Source organism: Mastomys coucha, unplaced genomic scaffold (assembly GCF_008632895.1).
Source record: "Mastomys coucha isolate ucsf_1 unplaced genomic scaffold, UCSF_Mcou_1 pScaffold1, whole genome shotgun sequence".
Lineage (NCBI taxonomy): Eukaryota > Metazoa > Chordata > Mammalia > Rodentia > Muridae > Mastomys > Mastomys coucha.
This window is the reverse complement of record NW_022196891.1, coordinates 57595648-57613344: the sequence shown is the minus strand read 5'-3', so window position 1 is coordinate 57613344 and position 17697 is coordinate 57595648. Positions and strand designations below refer to the sequence as shown.

The following is a 17697-nucleotide window of genomic DNA, read 5'->3' as shown; positions in this document are numbered from 1 at the left end:
CTGAAAATAAAGACACTCACTCAAGTCAAATAGCTTTGACTATAGCAGGAAGTCTGTATCCCAAAATCATGTCTACAATTCATTTCTTGGTGCAGCAGAACTGTTAACTCTCAGTTTAGCTCCGATGGAGGTAAAATCCTTTGGTGATGTGAGGGTCATTGAAGAACAGCCTTATTACAATGAAATCCAATGTCTAAAAATTGTTCTTATTTTGGACTTGTACCACAATAAGAGCCAAGATTTTAAACTCTACTAAATACAAAACAAACAAACAAACAAAAAGACTTCATATATTTATGTTCATTTAAGAAAAATACTAGTAATGATGTATTATTTTGAAATACACAGTTAATATGTTTGGAGTTATTTAAAATTTATATTGAGAAAAATGTATTTTCAGTATTGCTGTAGACAAGCATCTATATAACTGTTAAGTTGACTGTTGTTTTATATCAAACAACTTTTATAATACTCATTTTTATTGTTATAATATTTTATAAATTTTAAGGAATATGACAAAAATATATTGTAGGTATTGAAGGGGGGTCTCTGGGAGGCGTCGGGCTACAAAAGAATGTGATTTAATTCTATTTACTTAAAATGTTTTCAAATGTTAACAAATTCAGATAAATTGAAATCATTTAACTTTTTTCATCATAATGCAGTAAAAGTTAAAAAAGAAACCAAAAAACAGAAAAACACAAACAAAATAAAATGCTGTAAAAGTAGTTTACGTAGATTTGACTTGCCTCCCATGCTGCTGTCTTAAAATAAAATAAGACACTCACATGGCACATTGATTACAGAATACAAGGCCATTACATCCCAGAGACAAAGCACTTCTTTCTCTCCCAATATGATATTCTTCACTAATGTAAGCCGTTTCTCTGTGATTATTTGTAAAAGCTGGCTTCATCTAGTTTCTCCATTCAATTTTGTTCAGCATGGACTTTAAAAGTATTTGAGGAAAACAGGCTCTGGTTGTCTATACCTGCAACCCCAACTTGGGAATCTTAGTTATACCATGTCTTAAGATAAAGCAAAAATAAAAACAAAAACAACAATAACCAAAACCAAAACAGTTTGATGATGAAGTTCATTTCTTGGGTTCAGTCTCTACTGTTTGGATAGGATTTGGGGGAACACAAGGATGAATTCATTTAGTGAATAAGGGGGTTGGGAATTGTTCCTTGGTTCCATATATATGGTTCAGAATACAATAATAAAAAGTGAAATAGTTAGGCATGGTGGCACATGCCTGTATTTGTAGCACCTGGCAGCTGAGGCAGGAGGATTGTGAACTGAAGGCTAGACAACCTGGCATACAGAATTTTATGGCATTTTTGTGGGGATGGATCTATAGCAAGATTACATCTCAAATAAAAAAGGAAAGGAAGTCTGGGAGCCAGCTCATTGGGTCACACAAGCATGAGGACCCGAGTTCAGATCCTCTGGATTTACTCCATAAAGCCACACCACGGCACTGTAATAGTAGCATGTCTGTGTAGAGATGAGAGGAAAGACAGGAGAATCTTGGAGCTCACAAGAGATCTTAATAAGAAGAAAGTGAAGACTGACACTCCGGGTTGTTTTTGATCTTCATATGTGCTGTGGTTATGCCTGTACTCATAAACACACACACACACACACACACACACACACATGAATATACACATGCATACATGGTAAAACAGTATCTATTTTCTAACAATTTCAGTATACAACATAGAACCAGTGATAATCAGCATACTGTACTTTACATCCTTGAAGTGTAACCATTCATATGGGGCATGATGGCACATGCCTGCAATCTTAGTACTTGGGATGTGAGAGCAGACTTTGTTAGAACTGAGAGTTGGTGCCCTCTGACCAGTATCTCCCCATTGCTCTCTACCCTCAAAGTCTGGCGGGTATATTCTCACATTATACATATAATTGATATCAGATAGTATCTTTTTCATTGTGGTAGCTTATTTCATTTAGCATAATGTCCTCCGGTCATCTAGTTTCTTTCAGATGGCAGAGTTTTTCTTTTTAATGAATTAATATCCAACTTATATGTATAAACATATAAATATGCTATATATACATATGTGCATGCTTATATACCACATATCAAAGTTACATATATAAGCATATATGTATATATATGAAATATATATATATATATATATCCACATACATATACATACATACATATGTGCATTCTTGCATACCACATATCCTGCATGCAGCCACCCATTAACTGGCCCTTAAGTTGATTCTTGGTTATTGTGAATAATGCTTCAATGAACATGGAAGTGTGGCTATCCCTTCAAGATACTGAGTTCACAGGGGATGGTGGGGCATGTCTTTAATCCCAGTATTGAGGAGGCAGATATCTGTGAGTTTAAGTGTAGCCTAGTCTACATAGTAAGTTCTAGGCTAGTCAATGCTAAATACTGATACCCTGTATTTAAAAAAAGGAAACAAAGAAAAGAAAGAAGAACCACAAAGAAAAGAAAAACACTTAAAATAAAACAGCAACAAATACAGAGTGAGTTCCAAGATAGCCAGGGCTATACAGAGAAACCCTGTCTCAAAAAAAACCCCCAAAAAACCCCAAACAAACAAACAAAAAAACCCAAAAACAAAAAACAAAAACAAAAACAAAACTCCACCAAATACAAATGCTAACTTCCTCAGCGATGCGATTGCAGACCAGCGAACATTTCTCTTAATACCTTTTTTGATTACTGTGATGCTCTTCTTCATAATGATTGTGCAGATTTATATCTCAAATGTGGAAGGTTCTGTTTTCTCCAGACCTTCACCAACATGTGTCCTTTTTTTGTTGTTTTATGAAACTTGCGATGTAGCTTTGACTAGCCTGGAACTCATAGAACTTCTCCTGTCTCTGTCTCTGTTGTAGATGCCCTGGGCATTTTTTACCTTTTTGACAGTAGCTGTCCTAAAAGCAGTAGTTGTTGTTTTTGACTTCTGTTTCTCTGATGATTCACTGTTTGGGAAAGTGTCTCTCTAGGTTCCCTGCCCATTTCTTCAGTTGAATCACTCTGTTTGGGTGCTTGTTTGCTATTGAATTATATACACTTCTGATACATTTTGATTAATAATCTCTCATTAGAAACATCATTTAAAATATTTATTCCATTCTCTCTCTCTTTTAGTTATTTATTTATTTATTTTTGGTTTTTCAATTCAGGGTTTCTCTGTGTAGCCCTGTCTCTGTGTAGTTCCCAGCTGTCCTGGAACTCACTCTGTAGACCAGTTTGGCCTTGAACCCAGAAATTCACCTGCCTCTGCCTCCGAAGTGCTGCGATTAAAGGCATGTACACCACCACCTGGCCTCTTACTTCTTTTCATCCTGTTAATTATTTCTCTTGCTGTGTAGAAGCTTTCTAGTTGAGTGTAGTCCCATTTTTAAAAAAACTTCTACTTTGTATTGTCTTGTTCAAAAACCAGGATAGCACCAGTGTAAAGAACTTCATTCCAGTGTCTTCTGTCACATGCTTAGTGATTCGAAATCCTTACTATAACCTTAATCCATTTTAATTGTTTTGCGTGTATGTAAGCATATGCACCATATATATGTCTAGTGCTCGGGGTGTTCACAAGAGGGTGTCAGATTCCCTGGAACTGTTACAGACCATACTTAGGTACCATGAGTGTGGTGGGAACTGAACCCAGTTCTGTGCAAATTAGCAAGTATTCTTGACCAATGAGCCATCTCTCTATTACCTCAAATTAATTTTTGTGATGCTGTGAGAGTCTACATTTACTCTTGTGCGGGCATGTCCAGTTTTCTCTGAACATATTGGAAGAGATTGTCCTCTCCCATTGTGTACACTTTGTTTTCTTCTCAAAGACTAAAACTGTAGTAGTTTCTGTGCTGCATTATAGTGCTATAGCTGCATCTTCATTGACAATAATACAACTAATTCATTAATTATACACATTGGGGGTTTTGTCTGTATGTATTCCTATGCATGCCTAGTTCCAAAGAGGCCAGAAGAGGATGTCACATATCCTGTGACTGGAGTTATAGACAATTGTGAGTCACCATGTGGGTACTGGTGATCAAACCTAGGTGTCCTGAAAGAGCTGCCAGGGCTCTTAATTGCTGAGCCATCTCTACAGCCCAGTAAGTACAAACCAAGGTTGTAGCATACATTGAAACTGATAAATTTGAGAATACTCTTAGAGAAGAGTAGCCATGGAGATTATGGTCAGTAATAATTAGAATGTCTTAGTCTAGTGTGAGCTATTCAACCTAATCAGGCTTTTGAGAATAGAAGTGTTATCACTATTTCAATAAAGATATAGTCTTGATTTGCTGAGGAACCATTTAATTTGCTACCAACAGAAAGCTTTATATGTTGACACTCTTGGTGTTTGTATAAAGATAAAGAGAGAAGGGAGTATGTTCTATGGGGGTGTGGTGAGGTACAGGGGAGGGGGTTCATGGGGGGATCCATGCCAAGGCATCTCTTCCCCTGAGGGACCAGCTATATGAAGGTATAGAATAGAGTTTATTAAGGCCATGGGGAGGGCAGTTGAGAGAGTTGTAGTGGCAGAGAGAGTCAGAGAGAGAGAGAGTAGAGAAGTAGAGTAGAGGAGTAGGGGCCAGCCATGAGCATGTGGAGAGAGAGGGAGGAGGAAATGGGGAAGGAGTGGGGACAGAGTGGGAGCAAGAAGGAAAGAGCAAGAGAGCAAGAGAACAAGAGGGAGGAGGGGCCAAGCAGTCCTTTTATAATGGGCCAGACCTACCTGGCTGTTGCCAGGTAACTGTGAGGTGGAGTTTAGACAGAATGCTAACAACTCTAGCTAAACTGAACCTACAGCCTCATCTCTAAGATACTGCTTGTTCCTTTCTGCTATTCACTTTTTCATTCCGTTTGTCTTTTGGGGAAGTCTGCTAATCCTGGTAATTCCATGCACTTTAGCCATCAGAAGGGAATGTTGGTTCCTGACCACCGAAATAACCAATAGACCTGAACCATTGGTAAAATCCTACAAGACTTACTTATTTGAAATGTATATATTTATTAAGCATTAATCATCAAAACCAGGAAGAAATCATTTTGCTTTTAATTTCTTCTAATTTCTGCTTTTTATTGGTAGTTAATTTATAGGTATATTATTTGTATCAAAACCAAACCAAACCAAACAAAGGGGAGCATTTATATTGTGACCCTCTCTTCTCCCTTGAGTCTTGCTTTCCTTTCTCCCCAACAGTGTAGCCTGCCAGTGACAATATGCTGACAAAGGAAATGCTAGTTTTATAAATAGGATTCTGGAGTTTTGCTTTCAAATGCTAAGCTGCTTTGAGGTCAGAAGACATATATTAAGGTATTAGGAGAGGGAATTAATGACTAAAGTAAAGTAATGGCTACTTGTTGTAAGTTTTTTTTGGGGAGAGGCCAGGGGATGGTATTTGATTCAGCAGAAGTATCTTAGTGTTCAGACCTTAGGTAGAGGTGGGCAGTTTGCAGTATTCTCTCGTGCTCCAAGGAGCCAGCATGTGCTTACCTGGCTGAGGGTCAGGTCCTCCCACTGTTCCTACAAAGCATTACCTAATCTTAATTCTATTTTTCTCATTGTGCTTGTATTTAAGTATCCTGCAGTAAAATCAAAAATTTCTTCAAGTTTACTCACTGCTCCCTTTGTATCATGTGAAGTTAAAAATAGCTAGTATAGAAACATTAAATAAATCATAGGCAATCTCTATCCTTAGAACTAAGGGGGTCTCCACAAAGAAAACGTGTGTTTGCAAAGAGAAGTTTTGACTTGTAATGAATCTTTTCACAAAATGGCTGCTTCACAATTGTATTTTACAAAGCTGACTCAGGTAGTTATAGCTTACTTTCTTTAATAGGAAAAGCTCCTGGGATAGCATTTTCCATGGTAGTTAATTTTCCCCAACACATACCAGAGGTGGGTTTTTCCTTTTAATGGAATGTCTTCAGCAAATCATTATCCTAACACAAAAAAGTATGTGCTTTTTAAAGCAATATTAAACTATTGGTAGCTCCAGTAATTATAAATAATACAATTGTTTATCTACAATTAATTAATGTAGGGCTCATTTATAAACTGCAATATTTTTTGTTTGTTGGTTTTTTGTTTTTGTTTTTGTTTTTTGAGACAGGATTTCTCAGTGTAGCCCTGGCTGTCCTGGAACTCACTCTGTAGACCAGGCTGGCCTGGAACTCAGAAATCTACCTGCCTTTGCCTCCAAAGTGCTGGAATTAAAGGCGTTTACCACCACTGCCTGGGTAAACTACAGTCTTTAAGAGTGTAGTAAGAGAACCAAATGTTCAAGGCCAACCTTTGATACGTATTGAAGTGAGTTCAAGGCCAGCCTAGGCTAAATGAAACCCTTTCTCAAAAAAGAAAAAAGAAAAGAAAGAAATTTTTTCTGTATAGCCCTGGCTGTCCTGGAACTCACTCTGTAGACCAGGCTGGCCTCGAACTCAGAAATCTGCTTGCCTCTGCCTCTTAAAGGCGTGCGCCGCCACTGCCTGGCGAAAGAAAGTATTTTGACTTTAACTTAAACAGGGGACTGGAGAGATGGCTCACTGACTGCTGTTCCAGAAGTCCTGAGTTCAGTTCCCAGCAACCACATGGTGTCTCACAGCCATCTGTAATGGGATCCAAAAAACCACCCTAAGCATAAGTTGTCATTCAGTGGGTGAAGTGTTCTTGGCTTTGGACAGCTGCTATGACTGCTGTTTAAAGCCTGCGGTTAGAGAGAGAATTAAGCAGATGAGAGCACTGGCTGCTCTTGCAGAGATGGTGTTCAGATCCCAGCACCTACGTGGTTGCTCACAACTGTCTCTAATTTCCATTCCAGCAGAATCGAATGCCCTCTGCAGGTACCACCAGGCACACATGTGGTGCACTTACATACATATGGGCAAAATATTCATACACACAAAATAAAAAAAAAATTCTTCAAAAATTATATGTTCTGAACTGGAGATGGCTCAGAGGTTATCTTAGCCCCTATAAGAGTGTTCACAACCATTTGTAACTCCTGTTCCTGAGGAACTAGTGCCCTCTTCAGGCTCTTTTGGGCACTCACATGCACGCAGTGCGCATGAACTTAGGTAGGCTTTTGAGAAAAAAGTTAAAAAGTAAATCTTTTTAAAATAGTTTTTAAAACTCTTCTTAGCCCATTAGGCAGTTGACTGACTGTAAAAGCAAACCATGAAGCTGCCTTGTAACCCATCGGCCTCACTCACGATTCCTTTTGCTCTTGTACAGACTGTTGACATGTGACAAGTAGAGGGGAGTGCATGGCTGGCCTGCAGTCTTCTTTCTCTTTATACTTGGCAGTGCCATATAAATAATATTGGACACTTATGTTTTCAGTTAACATTTTAAGTATGTAATGATATACTAAAAGCAAACTATTATTGACTATTGAAAAGTGAATTGAGGGGCTGGAGAGATGGCTCAGCAGTTAAATGCACTTGTTGCTCTTGCATAGGACCTGGGTTCAGTTCCCAGCACCCACATGGTGGTTTATGACCATCCGTCACTCCAGTTCCAGGGGATCCAGTGCTATCTTCTGACCTCTTCTAGTACCAAGAACATATGTGATACACATGCATATATGCAGACAAAATACTTGAACATAAAATAAAAGGAACAAATCTGTAAAAAGTTGTAAGTGAATTGAAAAAAAAGTAGGGGGTGGAGAGATGGCTCTGTAGTTAAGAGCACTGGCTGTTCTTCCAGTGGATCTGAGTTTGATTCCCAGTTCCAACATGGCAATGCAAAACTATCTGTAATCCCAGTTTTAGGGAATCTGCCACCCTCTGTGTGCCTCTGTGGGTGCTAAGCATGCATGTGAAACATAGATATACATGCAGACAACACACAGATACACATACACATATACAAATCACACTCAAAAACTGTTTTTAAGGAGAGATTTAATAATAACAACAATAAAAACAGACAAAACTTGGCATGGTGATGAATGCCATAATGCAGTAATGGAGGCAGTGGGAGGCAGCCCACCAGTTGATCTGTTATAGCAAGTTCCAGGCCAAGGCTACATAGTGAGACCCTGTCTCAAAAACAAAACAAAACCAACAAATGAACAAACAAAATCCAAATACAAATTGAATTAACCTTTCTTCTGTCTTGCACTTGTGATGTACCTGACAGAAGCAGGAAAAAACCCTGAGCTTTTCTAGTCACACTTGAAACTGCTTGAACTCTTAAGTCAGATAGCTTCTTACAATGGGGGTAATGAAACCAGCCTCATGAATTTTGTGACCGTGAGCAGAAGTCATGTCACTGGGGTTCCCCAGGCCCACAGTTAACCATGGTTTACTTCTGCCTTTCATCCAGGCACCCCGAACCGAACTCCTTGTCGCCTTTGTTGTTCAGTGCCAAGCTTCAGGATAAGCTGTGACTCTAAACTGTCTCACAAGATGGTGTGTCTGACTCTGAGGTATAAATGAGCAGTGAAAGGCCATGTTATAATACAATTATAAAGAAGGATGATTTATTTCCACATGAGAGCCCATAGTAATGGTGTTTTGCTGATCAGGTTATAACAGATGAATATCATTATTCAGCAGATGTACTCTTTGTTCCCTGTTCTTGTCACAATTGCTCAATTTAATAAAAAAAAATAATTGATTAAATTCTGTTAATCTTGTAGTCAGGAAGCTAGAGAGGATAAGGAACAAGAGACTGGTTCCCACTTCAGAGTTCCCTTCCACCACCTCTTACCTGTCTCAGTCATTGCTAACAGGGTTCATCTGTGTCTAACAGGGTTGTTAGAATGCTCTCAAATGCAGCAGAGGCTACAAAGAGAAAATGTCTAAAGGAGAACTGGGATAGAATTGATAATTCTACCTTTTGTCTTCTTGGATGTTTTTCTTTGCTTAATTTTTTAAATTAATATCTACAGATTACATTTATTATATTAATAGGTATCATGTGATGTCTTGCTATATATATACATTGTATGATGTTTTTGTTTTGAGATGGTTCTACTATGGCTGGTCCTTCTTTGGTTCCAGACTCACCACATTGTCTACATAGTGAATAGGTCTTGAACTCATGGAGATCCACCATCCTCTGCATCCTGAGTGCTGGAATTAAAGATGTGTTCCACCATGGCCGGCTTCATTGTATAATTTTTAAGTCAGTTGAAATACATGATTTCCTTAAATATTTATGTTTTTAAAAAATGTACTCTATTTTTAAATTGTATTTACTCTGTTTTTTATTTGCCTGCATGCATTTGTATACCACCTTCATTCTGTACCCACAGAAGCCAGAAAGGGGCTTTGGATCCCCAGGAACTAGAGTTACAGATAGTTGTGAACCTCCATGCGCATGCTAGAAATTGAACCCAGGTTCTCCAGAGGAGCAGCCAGTGGTAACTGCTGAGCCATTTCTCCAGTCACCATTTATTGCTTCTTTATGCTGATAATATGTGAAATCTTTATTCTAGCTTTTTGAAATATGTGGTCCATAGTATCTGTTGTCACTCTGTTGTGTAGTAACACCCAGCACCTCTGAGCCTCCCTTACTGTGATTGGTGCCCACTGAGCAGCTCTCCCAGCTCTCTCAACTCACTGCCTCCACAAATAACAGATTTATTTCTTTTTATGGCTGATTAGTATCCCATTGGGCTTGTGTTCCACATTTTCTATAGTCACTCATCAGTTGATGGAGATTTAGGTTGATTCCATTCTTGGCCTTGTGAATAGCACTCTCGCACACACACAAATCTAGAAAAACAAAAGCCTGTCAATGGCTGGGCAGTGGTGGCGCACGCCTTTAATCCCAGCACTTGGGAGGCAGAGGCAGGTGGATTTCTGAGTTTGAGACCAGCCTGGTCTACAGAGTGAGTTCCAGGACAGCCAGGGCCATACAGAAAAACCCTGTCTTCGAAACACCAAAAAAAAAAAAAAAAAAAAAAAAAAAAAAAAAGCCTGTCAATGGTGACTTTAATCTCAACATTCAGGAGGCAGATACAGAGAAACAGTGGATCTCTAAATTTGAGGCCAGCCTGGTCTACAGATCAAGTTCTCAAGGTCCAGGATGAATAGGGCTACAAAGAGAAACCTGTCTTGAAAAGCCAAAACAAAACAAAACAAAACAAAACAAATCTAGAATTGTTTTTGTCTAGTTCTTTATAGAATGTCATTTGTATCTTCATAGGGATTATGAAATTAAATCTACAGATCTGACCTGTATGAACATTTAACAATATTTATCTTTCTAATCTAAGAAAGCTATATGTCTTCAATTTTTTCGTCAGTGTTTCAGAGTTTTCATTATAGAACTCTTTCACTTTTTTGGTTGACTTTATTTCTGGGTATTTTATTTTATTGTATATTATTAACTTAGCTAAGATTTCTGTTCCTGTGATAAAACACAATGACAAAGAGCAGCTAGGGGAGGAAAGGGTTTATTTCAGTTTACACTGGCAGGTCACACTCCATTACAGAGGGAAGTCAGAGAGGAGATTCAGGCTGAACCGGAACCAGGAACTGAAGCAGGGCCATGGAGGAGTGCTGCTTACATGGCTCCCTGATGGCACACTTAGTCTTCTTTCTCATATAACCCAGTGGTATCTCCCACAATGGGCTGGGCCCTCTTACATTAATCAGCAATCTTGTGCTGGGCATCTGTCATCTGAGCTTCTCCTCAGATGACTCTAATTTGTATCCAGTTGACAAATAAAACAATCATACAAACAAAACAAAACAACAACAAACTACCCAGCACACATAATTACCACGAATGAGATTGCCTTAATCTCTATTGAGCATAATTCACTATTACTATCTTTAGCAATACTACTAATTTTTTATGTTGTTTTGAGGGTTTGCTTTTGCTTTTGCTTTAGAAAGGAACACCTACAGGCTGAGAGAGCCTGGACCTAGACAAAGCACCTAGACAAAGCCCTATGTTCCCTAGACCAACCTTGTGAGGATCTTGTGGGAAAACATGGCTATAGTGCATAACCCAGAGTATTTGTTTTGGCTACTAGTAAAGCATATCAAACTACTGAATTCTGTAGAAATTAAGGTAAAGTCACTTGCAAGTAGAATTCAGTTGCACTCTGCTCAAAGACTCATAGTCTTCATTCAGAGTGATAGCAAATATCAATGAATGTGTAAGGTCACTTAGCACATTTGTTGCTGATTAGGTCAAGTTTAATTTGGATATGTTTGCTCTGGATTTTAGTGTTTCCTTCTTAAACACTAAAGAAGGAAAGTTGGGTTGTTGGTTAGGTACATTCTTTCCTTGTGGACACTGCCTCACCCTTTCTTTGTGGTGAGATGCAAATGAGGCAGGAGGTTGCCCAGGGAGCCTGTCAGGCAGGTATTCAAGTCTGCCTGGTTTCTTTTCTCAGTGCCCTGGGGTTGGTGTTTTCTGTGCCGAGGTTTTGCATTTGCTCACAAAGATGGGAAAGATAGTGAGCGGAGGGCTGGAATTCAACACTACAATAATGGTTTTCTTTCCTTATCTCTGTATAATTTTAAAGAGAACTAAGGTTTCTCTAACCTTTGTCCTAGCACTTCTCCACTCTGTGTTACTGACTGAAATGGTTAGCACTCTAGAAAGCTTTTTTGTTTCTCTCTAGGATTTCTCATTCACATTGTTTTCTATCTTTTGTTCTGGTCTTGCAGAGCTTGGGTTTTTGTAATGTGCACTCCTAAGTCTAGATAGAAATACTGGGGTTTGGTGATTAGCAAAAGAGCTCACCATCTTACCTCTCTTTCTTTCTATATCAACCCTATAGCATTTCATGATTTGGGGAATCCCGTAACATGAAGTCCTAAACACCTAAAACATAGTGTAAGGGTGCACTCAAAGGTAGGGTGAGGGTCACGAAGCAGAAGCAGCAGTTTTCTCTGGGGCTCTGCCCATGCACATGCATACTCAGCCCTCCCCTCTGGGCTGTATTCTGTTCTCCTTTCCATCTGACCTGGTTTTATGGCAGTCATGATGAGCGAGCATGTTCAGCAGGTAGAGCCAGAGACACAGTCTTTGCAGGCACCCTCATGAGGTGAGAGAGTTTTCTTTGGAGCAGGATCAGTTTCTTAATGCATTTGCTTCCTGGGGGATGACAAAGTGCTGTTTTCACAAGAGAACCCTTTGCTATGCTGTATTTTAGAGAGCACGGACTAGAAAAAGCTCATTATATTTAGGCTTTCCCTAAGTTTCATCTTGGCTGTTCCTGTTTCTAGCTATGACATCTCAGAGATGTTTTTGGAAGGCTAGGGCGTGGTATTCAACTCAAACTTATTTATTAAGAAACAAATGTGCTTTTGTTTTAAAACTATAGTTTAAGAAAGATGACTTGAGGGCTGGTGAGATGGCTCAGCCGGTAAAAGCACCAACTGCTCTAACAAAGGTCATGAGTTCAAATCCCAGCAACCACATGGTGGCTCACAACCACCCATAATGAGATCTGATGCCTTCTTCTGGTGTGTCTGAAGACAGCTACAGTGTACTTATATAATAATAATAAATAAATCTTAAAAAAAAAAAAAGAAAAGATACCTGGGATTACCTTAAAAAAAAAAGAAAGAAAGAAAGAAAGAAAGAAAGAAAGAAAGAAAGAAAGAAAGATGACTTGAGGGACAGCAGCCTCCAGAGCAGATTATCCCCTCAGTTCACCTTCTTAAAACAGCATTTAAAACCATGGCAGGACACTGCTCTGGATTCAGATCTGTGTTTATACACACATGTGCCATGTAGAAACATCTGTACATACATGTGGGCGAGTGATTATGAATGTAGAAAACGAATCGTGGGAGAAGGAGGAAGATTTTAAGGGAGAAGGAAGGAAAGAGAAAAAAACAGTAATGGAATAGTGTGACATTAAAGCAAGCAGTGGGAAGAAAAGAGACCAGCAGACCCCAGGCAGGGAGGGTGTGCCTGGCAGTGCAAGAGGGGTGTGATTAAAAACAAGACACAATGGCATTTGTATCACATGCCATAAAGAAAATCAATGCTTTGTGTGTTAATTTAAAAAGGGTTGGTGATTAAATCTTAAAATATTAACACATCTGGAAAACTCTCAAGTTATATTTTAGTTACTCTGGCTCTAAGGAGGAAGGCTCTGAATGCGTCAAAAATTGCTTTTTCTTTGAATCCCCTTTTCTTGGTATAAAGACTTGATATTGGAAAATCTCCAATTGTCTCTCAAAGTAGACTGCATTTATTGAAACTCTTAGCAACTCTGGGGAGTTCTTAACACCTAGATTTCATGGTGCCCTTTGCTCTTTACTCTGATAGAGATTTAAAAGGCATTCTCTCTTTGAAATCCCCCACCTAGCCCATTTAGTGGATGGAAACCAGACACATTGCTTTTGCTTCTCCTGCACACTGGGGAAACCACTGATCTGGTCTGTCCCTCTCAATTTACGTGATCAAGAGGAAACTGAAACCTAGGTTTAAATGAGTTGTCCTACGATAGACAGCTAGCTGGATCCTGTTTGCACTGAGGACCTATGTTGCCCAGCAGTGCCTTGCTTTCTGCTGCCCGTTGATGCACACACAGCTTCTCCAAGTGCTGGTGCCCTCAGCGTGTGCACTTTGGTCACAGGTAATTCTCTACCCCACTGCCATTTCTCCCAGTCAGTGGCATACATACTGTGAGGTTCAGAACTGCAGCAACTCTCCGGAGAGGATCCAATGGGTTTCAGTCACCCATGGGCAGGGGGGCGAGTCACAGGAAGGGTGCCTGCTGAAACTGAAAGGCTAGTGATAAACAGGACAGTGAACAAAAGCTGCTGAAGTTGGGGAGGGTGTTAGCAGACTGCTTCCGAGTCAGTAGAAAATGTCTTGGAAAAGAGAAAAAACTGGTACAGGAACAAGTTTTCCCTAAGATCATCAGTTTTCAAAGAGCATGCTTTTTGTTTATGTAAAGAAAAAAACTTAGTTTCCTAGCAAGACCCAGAATGTATATTTTAAGAAGTATTTAAGAGCGGCAAAAATACCAAGAAAGAGTTCAGAAATCCTTCCTAGTCAGTGTTGCTCACAAAAGTCTAAGTGCTGTGGTGCACAGGAAAGGCATTTTGGATTTAGAAATGAAATGTCAGTACTACTCTAGTCTCTGTGGCCATTAGAGGATGCTTGAAGGAAGTAAGGTTTGAGTTTATAGACTTGTCTGAGAAAACCAACCACCATTTATTTAAAGTAAAAACTAGCTTTACAACCTTCAGTTGTCTTCTATATGGATTTTTGCACAGATCCTCCGATCCCTTAAGCCTTACTAGCCGAGTGTGCAGCACCTTTACGGTGCCTGGGTGCCTGGGTCATGTTCTCCCAGGCGCTGTTTTTCCCCTTGGGCTTGAAGTGTTCTTAACCAAGATTGCCTATTGTTTCTCTAACAGTGCTCTCGCTGGGCACAGAGGGGACTGCTCAAATGAGGTTATAATTCCTGTTTGCCTCTGGGCGGTTGCCAGCACAAAGAAAGGCATGCTGGGAAGTAGTTTGGTTACCTTTCACAACAGGTGTCTTTGTCAGTGCTAGTCAGATATCTGAGTGGAAGCACTGAGTCGCTGCAGAAAGGAAAGTGGGAAAGCAGATGCCCTGGCTTTCCCATCCAGAGAGCCACGCTGCAAGGTTAGTCTCCAAGTCTGCTGCCCTGATGAAAACATGACGAGGCCCACGCTATCTTTAAAAACACTACTGAAAAGATAAAAAGGGATTTGGAAGGTATGGACTGCCCGGATAATTCATGATGCCTTGAGTCCTGATTATTTTTTAATTTTTACTTAGCTAGTCATCTCTAAGATAAATGTGCTGGGAAATTCTTAATGAAAGTAATTCTCTAAACACAAAGCAGTATTGTGGGGGAAAATGAATTAAAAATGCTTTACTGGCTCCCGGAAGGGTCAAACACAGCTTGAAGTTGTTTTAATCATGAGAATTTATTTAAGATATTGCATTTTCTGTTTAAGTAAGCCTATTAGACTTGGCCGTTTCCTAGCAGGGGTGTTTGCCCTTCTATGAGGAGGGCTTTACCACAGAACGCTTACAGGGCTGCAGGGCTCCACGGCCACGGTTAAATGGCACAAGGTGATACTAGTCAAGGAGACAATGCTGTGGAGTAGGAAGTTTCAGGAGAACCTGGGAATAGACACTAGATTTCATTCTGAGGTTTTTTACCCATTTCTCACAAGCCAGCAAATATAGATAACATAATCCTGGTATTGGTGATAAAGCCTAAAGACTACAACATATAGCAGTATTTCTTTTTATTTTAACAGATGTCATCAAATTAATGTTTATTACTAACAGAAAATACTTCTCAGTACTGCTGTACCCATAATCCTCAGGGCAGGTACGGGAAGAGCAGGTAACCTGCTTTTGGAGGAGCATTCCCGCCTTCCGTTCTCTTTGCCTACACTGTGTGTGGAATAAGCATGTGTCATTTATCTTGGTGCTTGAGAGAACTTTCCTTCTGAAGACATAAAGCCTGCTTACCATCTCCAGCTGTCCTCCGAAAACCTCTTGTGGAAACTAAGGAAGGGATAGTTTGTGACTCTGCTGGTTTGAGTAATTAAAAGAAACCTTTAACATTAAATATAAAAGGACTAGGAATGTTTATCAGCAGGGAGAAAGACAGCTTATAAATGAGACCCATGTGTTTCTCCAGAATCATATCATATATTTGTATTTTTAGTGGGAGAAAGGAAAATTATTATTAACTGGTATTGATGTCCCAAATTAATTATTCCATTTTTATATTTTGGTACCTTTTTTTTTTTTAACAGAAAAACTCAGAAGGGAAAAGGGTTCTTTTTCTCCCCTTCCGGCTTCAAGAGATAAATTTTAACTGCACCAAGAATTCTATAAATTCTGAGAAATAATGATGGCTTATCATCTTTTTATTTTCTAAGAATAAGGAAAAATAAGCACTGATTGCTTTAAGAAAAATTACTCTTCTTCCAAGCAAAATCCTCATGTGAATAACAGTGAAGAGATGGACCATTTGACACTGTCTCAATTACCAAGGACATAACATAAACTAATTTTTGTTTTGGGAGGAATTTTATATAGGATATTTCTAGTAAGGAAACCTTTTTCTTTCTGTTTTTGTGAAGTGTAAAGAAGATTCCCAACCTGCAGTTCTCTTGCTGTGTTGAGAATGCAGGTGTTTATGGTGTGCACTTCCTGCATAGATAAGAGCCCTCGTGTTTTCCACTGGGGGTGAATTACTAGGCAAGTCTGTGATAGCAGCTGCCTTTTCTCTTTTTCCTCCTCTCTGTCCCTCTGGATTTTGACTCGGCCCCTGGCTCTCAGGAGGGTGTGTGCACTCGCACTGAGCTGCCTGCCCTAGGAGTTTTTCCCTGGATAGTCTGGTCTGGAGCTGGGGCAGCAGCTGCTGCTGTGGAGAAGTCAACTGGCAAGATGATGGAAGAAATCTCCATTATGGTAGCCTATGATGCCCATGTTTTCAGCCAACTGCACGATGAAGACTTCCTCACTAGCCTGGTGGCCATCAGCAAGCCCAGGTCCATGGTAGGTAGCGCCTTGCACACTATACTGGGCTCCTCTTTCTGTAACATAACATAACAGTACCTTCCATAGCAGGAGAGGGTAGGTTCTTGTGAAGTGAATGGAAGCACTGCTGCTGACTGACTGTATTGCAGCCACAACCAGGTCTGCAGGCTGTCAGTGGGTTTCTTTAATAAATAAACACTGTTATATGTCGGTAATATGCTTTAAATGCTACTGTAGTGAGGTTGAGAAGAGTTTTATAATGCCAAATACCATTTTGCTTTGTGTCTGTGTATGACTTTTAAAACTAGCTACAGGTTCATACATTCCGTTCAGTCTCTTTGAAGTAGAACATTTCTTTCAATGGGCCATGTCACTTTTGTAAAATGAATCAAATTGCTTTGTAAATAGAAATCAAATAGCTTTCAGGTCTTAAATTATCTCCAGGGAGAACTAGAACAAACTAACTTCTTGGAGAATTTTAGGTGTGATTTAATATTTGTAAACAAAATTCACATTTCATTTTTCTGCCTTCTTACGGTCTTGGCATGTGCGTTCTGGCATGATAGAAAACTATGTTGTTATTCTGTCTTTGCGCTGGCCAGGGGGGCTCACAGGTGATCCCTGCTTGTGAAGGCCACTCTCCTGACTGCGTCTGTACTGTTGCAGCAGCAGAAAGAAAGAAAGAAAGAAAGAAAGAAAGAAAGAGAGAGAGAGAGAGAGAGAGAGAGAGAGAGAGAAAGAGAGAGAGAGAGAGAAAGAAAGAAAAAAAGAGAGAGAGAGAGAGAGAGAGAGAGAGAGAAAGAAAGAAAGAAAGAAAGAAAGAAAGAAAGAAAGAAAGAAAGAAGGGAAAGTTTATTATGACAGTTAAAGCTTACCAGTGTGAAAACACACTTCTCTGAGTTAAGGCACAGGACCACTAAAATCACAATGTGGCAGGGTTTGTTTGTTTGTTTTTGTTTGTTTGTTTCTCCAAAGTGGTAAATTACCATGAAAAAGATAAAGGGACAAATTCTGGATTGATTCAAAGAGACATAAAGGTTTTACCAACCAGATGTAATGTTTCAACATTGTTTAGCTACTGATCTGAGTAAAGTATTAAAAAAAAAAAGTAAGATAATGGGGGAAGAGGGAGGAATTGGCCACTGATTAGTTCTTTAGTGGTATTAATGGATTTTTAAAATTTCTTGTACCACA

At 39.4% G+C, this 17697-nt stretch overlaps 1 protein-coding gene across 9 annotated transcripts in view; it reads left to right on the top strand.

Annotated features, from left to right (window-relative positions):
* The window catches only part of Rabgap1l (RAB GTPase activating protein 1 like), a 723114-nt gene that overhangs the window by 611293 nt on the left and 94124 nt on the right, over nucleotides 1–17697 (top strand). For 6 of the 9 annotated variants that reach the window (XM_031386689.1, XM_031386695.1, XM_031386700.1 and 3 more), the window contains one exon: nucleotides 16303–16521. The exons of the other annotated variants lie outside the window; for them this stretch is intronic. In XM_031386689.1, the coding sequence (XP_031242549.1) occupies nucleotides 16303–16521 (219 nt within the window). The remainder of the gene's footprint in view (nucleotides 1–16302; nucleotides 16522–17697) is intronic. 9 annotated transcript variants of the gene reach the window in all.